At 39.5% G+C, this 5,213-nt stretch overlaps 1 protein-coding gene across 1 annotated transcript; it reads right to left on the bottom strand.

Annotated features, from left to right (window-relative positions):
- Nucleotides 1–875: 875 nt before the first annotated feature.
- Nucleotides 876–1,406, bottom strand: LOC117171061. The gene has a single exon (XM_033358110.1). It carries the CDS (start codon nucleotides 1,404–1,406, stop codon nucleotides 876–878), a length of 531 nt encoding a protein of 176 aa, XP_033214001.1.
- Between the last annotated feature and the right edge of the window lie 3,807 nt (nucleotides 1,407–5,213).

Below are 5,213 nucleotides of genomic sequence, written 5' to 3'. Positions count from 1 at the left end.
GTCCTCAAGCTGTAATTCAAATTTAGGCCACGTATCTTGGGCCTAGATGAGCCAATTAGGACCGTGAGACGAGACGCTAGGCTTTAAAAATTCTTGGGGTATTTGTCCACGAGAAAAAATATCGGCCGGGTTATCAAGAGAAGGCAATGCCTCCAGTCGACAGACTGCGTAAGAGCCTGAATTTTTGCTACTCGGTTAATGCAAAATGTCCGAAGCAAATAGGGGGGGGGGGGTTATCCATTGAAGGCTAACTGTCGAATCTAACCAAAAGAAAGTATGGCTTAATTCGATTTTTAGTGCTTGAATTATAGCATTTTGTAAGTTTGCTAGCAAAAGAGCCGCGCAAAGCTCAAAACGCGCTAGCGATACAGTTTTTACCGGGGCGACTCTTGATTTAGAGCAGAGCAGATTTGAGTGATACTGACCACTTTAATCAGCGCAGCGTAGATAGATGCAAGCCCCGTAAGCCTCCTGGCTTGCATCACAGAACCCGTGCAATTGAATCCCGGAAAATTGAGATCCCAATACGAATCGATTAAAACGGGCATCATTTAGGAGCGCTAGTTTCGATATGTATTCGATCCAAAAGTTGTGAATATCCGGTGGTACCCCTTCATCCCAGGTAACGTTCGCCTTCCATAAAAGCTGAATCATGAGCTTGGCTTCAACAATAACTGGCCCAAGCAAACCCAGAGGATCGAGAAGTTTCGCTACCTGAGACAAAATAGATCGCTTAGAGAATCTTTTTTCATGCACAGGTGAATTGACAGTATAAAAAAATTGAGTCATCACCGGAATTCCAATGAATGCAGAGTGTTTTAATCGAGGCAGATGAATCAAGTGCCATGTGCGAATTTTCTCGACTATTCTGGAGATCAGAAATAACGGACGGATCGAATAGAAGCCCATTTTTGCAAGTTAAAACCCCCTATATGTAATAGTTGAATAAGATCATTGCGGAGAAGTAGGGCTTCTTCGTGCGTATTGGCAGCCGTTAGCAAGTCGTCGACGTAAAAATCTTGTTTCAAAGCCGAGGCTGCCAACGGATGCGCTGATCCTTCATAGTGCGCTAATTGATGTAAAGCACGAATAGAAAGGAAGGATGCGCAAGATGTACCGTATTTGACCGTGTTTAATGTAAATACTTTTATGGGTTCGTCTGGATTCGCGCGAAAAGCAATCTTTTGATAAATGGCGTCTTCAGGATGTACCTTTATTTGGCGGTACATTTTTTCCATATCCGCGGTCAGAGCATTTTTTCGTGACCGAAATCGAATTAGTTCCCCAAAAAGATCATCCTGAAGAGTGGAACCGACCATTAAGGCATCATTTAGAGAGACACCGGACGAGGATTTGGCAGAGCCATCGAACACTTCTCTTACCTTAGTAGTTAAGCTATCTTCCATTATCACGGCATGGTGGGGCAAATAAAATCCCTGAGAAGTAGTTTTGTCATTAAAGGGTGACGTGTGATTGAGTTGCTCCTATTCACTGAGAAATTCAGTGTAGGGGGACAGGAGCTCAGGATTTCTTTGAAAGCGATTTTCTAAAGAGTATAATCGTCGAAAAGCTAAATTTCGAAAATCTCCTATTTGACCCTTTTTTTCATTGAAAGGAAGTCTAACGACATAGCGACCGTCAGACACTCGAGTTGTATTTTTAACAAAGTGCTCTTCACAGGCGATTTCCTCACTAGAAACAACCTTCGTAGAGGATACTTCCTCCAATTTCCAGAATTTAGTAAGGTCTGAGTCTAAAGAAGGTTGGATTTGCATTATGTTACATTGGACTATTTTACGCTTAGATAAAGGTATTCCGTATAATTTTCCTGCGACTATCCAGCCCGAGTCTTTTGAAGAACAGCATCTGGGTGATTCCTGGGCACTATTTGACCTACACTGAGCAACTTATACAAGAGCCCTACGCCAATAATACCATCAATTCCGCCTGCTTTATCGAAATCAGGATCAGCTAAGAAAATATTGTTAGGAATTTGAAGAGATTCGCGATCGATTTTAATAGACGGAAATAAATAGTTCAATTATTTTTGGATAAGAAATTCGACATTTTCTTTATACGTGTTGTATCGCGATCGGATTGTGGCCGATACAGAGAGGCGTATCGCAGTCGACGTTGAGCCTAAAGTTAAAACTGTAATGTCTACAGGCCTTTTGCGTAAATTCATAATAGAAGCAACCTTTTCTGTCAAATAATGAGATTGAGGACCGTTGTCCAATAATAGACGACATTGCTGAACGGAACCTTCGTCATTTATAATATCCACTATAGCCGTGGACAACAGATTCTCTGAGGTTAATTCGTTTTCAAGGAAATTGTGAGTAGAAGCGCCTTGCGAAGAATTCGAGGCGCTTGCAATTTTCTCGGTTGTATTTTCGAAATGCAGAAGAGAATTATATTTTTTCTGACATTTCTTGCAAGGGCCACTATTGCACTTGCTTGTGCGGTGAGTAGATTTTAAACAGTTTAAGCATAGAGATGCATTTTCACATGACTTAAATCTTTCTATAGGATAAAGATTCAAGAAAACATCACACGAAAAAATACTATGTTGTTCCCTACAATGTAAACACGAATTTAGGGAGCTTGCTGCTGCAAAAAGGTGTTGCGGCCGATTATTTAATCGTGAGTGAGAAACGGAAGGTTTCTCACTTGAGCTAACTGCTTTAGAACGTGATTGAGCATATTTTGTATCATCTAATTGCGCTCTACGCTGTAAAAAGGCAGTAAGTTCTTGAAAGTTAGGGAGCTCTGATTCACAAGAACTTTCTTCCCATTTTTCTAAAGTGACAGTATTAATACAATAAGAAGGCTTCCCCATTGATCGACTGATACGTCGAAAATATTAAGGGCTCTAACATGCTTCTGTAAACTATTTAGAAGAGCTCAAATGGAAAAGTCTTTAGACATAGAAGGAATATTCAACAAATCTTGAATATGCCTTTGACGTATCAATTTACGATTATTGTAAGTTTCTTTTACGATTTCCCACGCAACAGAGTAATTTTCCGCGGACAATGGTACCGACGCAGTAACTTCCGCGGCTTCGCCCTTTAAGCAATCTCGCAAGTGTTTAAATTTTAAGATAGGCGATAACTTTGCATGGTTGTCGATCATTGAGGAAAAAACATCATGGAAACCTAAGCACGTATTATACGATCCACTGAAAGACGGCAGTCCTAGCGAGGGAAGTTTAAAATTATCTGAAAGATCCTTTGGAACTGAATTTTCAACCGAAATACCATTTTGAATGGGTATTATCCCGTTATTTTCTGATAGAGCTGACGACACCGAAACCGCAGAGACGCGCGCGTAATTGCCTAACAAATTTGTGGCAGAATTATAAATCTCAAAATATTTTTTGTCGAATTCGTTTCTCGATTCATCATCCAACCCTTCGTCCGTTAAAATTCCCTCCCCCAAATCTTCTAATTCGGATTGCACTTTCTCGAAACTTTCACGAGACTTATCCAGCTCAGCTACATGCTTTGCTAACGACGAATATTGAGCCTCAGAATTGTAACTTTCGAGAAACTGTGCGAAAAGTGTTAATTTTCGTTTTATAATTCCACGTTCTTTTTTCAATATTTTTACTCTCGCTGCAATTTCAGCCATTTTAACACATTAACTGAAAAAGAAGCATTTGCATATGTAGAAAAAGAACAGATATGAAGAGGATGAGATTGGTGAACAATTAATTGACTTACTCAAGCGTTGATCTGATCTTACACGCCAGCTGCTGAGATGTTCTCTGCTAAGTTCTATATGTAGAGGCGAAGATAATCCTTGAGAAGATACAAATTCTTGATAATCTCCAACAGAGCGGATGTCGCACAGAATCCAAAGTGTTGGATATTCACTGCTGGTGTGTAACAGTTACTTAGCGCACAAAATCCAAGATGTGAAACATAATATACTCGCTGCTGATGGCCAATAAGTGGTTGCAGCACAGAATCTTATATGTGAGAATATTCGCTGCTGATGGCCAATAATTAGCTGCAGTAGAATTTACGAAAAGTTCTCACTGAGTTCTGATATACACGACGTATTGTTCACATTTTACTTGTCCAGAGTAATGACAGGACTTGCACTTGCACTTGCACATAACACACTGAGTTTACCACGGTAAGAAATAGTCAATTTTAGAGACAATTTTAGGAGCTGAAATACCATAAAATATCCGGCTCGAAGGACCAATGTTTTGTGCACCCAATCTAGTTTGACGCGGTGTTCTTCGAACCTGATTAAAGTTAAATGCAGGCAGAAGCAGGTTAAACAACATAAAAATTTGTGAGATGAGATAGATAAACGGCAATATATTTAATATAATAAACATGAGATAAAGTACAATTTTCGAGTTATATTTTCCGATACGTAACTTGTTACCTCTACCGAAGACAAGTAATATCTTATTTTTGATCGCAGTTAGATGGTACACGGAGAAGAATTTTTGGTTTAAATTGCGAGGAGAGGGTAAGTTGAGTGGAAGGCATGGCTAGGACAGACCCCTTTTCAATGGGGGTGGATCTAGGAGCTAGGTGAATGCCCAAAGAGACCCTTGCGGAAATTCCATAATACGGAGACATAGTGATGGGCTAGCTGACCTTCAATAAAACTATTAAGCGGAGTGGCCGTAGCGACTTAAAGGCTAAGTAAAGAAAAGCACAATAAACCTTAAGATTTGAAACTGGCAATCTCGTAGACAGATGCTGAAAGCTGTAAATGAAAACGAAATAGGTTGCCAGGAAATTTAGGGTAAAGCACGTTCGTAGCGTAAAATATACAATATAAATGAATTGCAGGTAAAAGTACAGAAGTTTGAAGAGGAAGATTTGGAAAGTACAAATATAAAATAAACATAAAATTATGAAGAAAAAATAAAATCGAATAATCCTTACGTTCTGAACGTAACAATTCGAAATAAAATTCTAGGATAATAAATTATTTCGATGCAAAATAGTTATGCTGAAGTTTAAACGCTTCCTTTTATATTTTGACATTGTCGACTTCTGAAAAGTTTCAAACCAAAAACTTTAGAATTATGAGTCCTTATTACTTTCCTGAGTTTTTTTGTTGAATTTAACTAATTTTTATAAAGTGGGACGATGGTCGTGGGGGCTAAAGCGTAGGCTTTGGACCCACTCCTTCGGCTTGCGGGTTCGATTCCCGCCTCGCACTCTGAAAGAGTCTCGGTG

Source organism: Belonocnema kinseyi, chromosome 4 (assembly GCF_010883055.1).
Source record: "Belonocnema kinseyi isolate 2016_QV_RU_SX_M_011 chromosome 4, B_treatae_v1, whole genome shotgun sequence".
Classification (NCBI taxonomy): Eukaryota; Metazoa; Arthropoda; class Insecta; order Hymenoptera; family Cynipidae; genus Belonocnema; species Belonocnema kinseyi.
The sequence above is the reverse complement of the archived record's forward strand: the minus strand, read 5'-3'. Positions and strand labels throughout refer to the sequence as shown.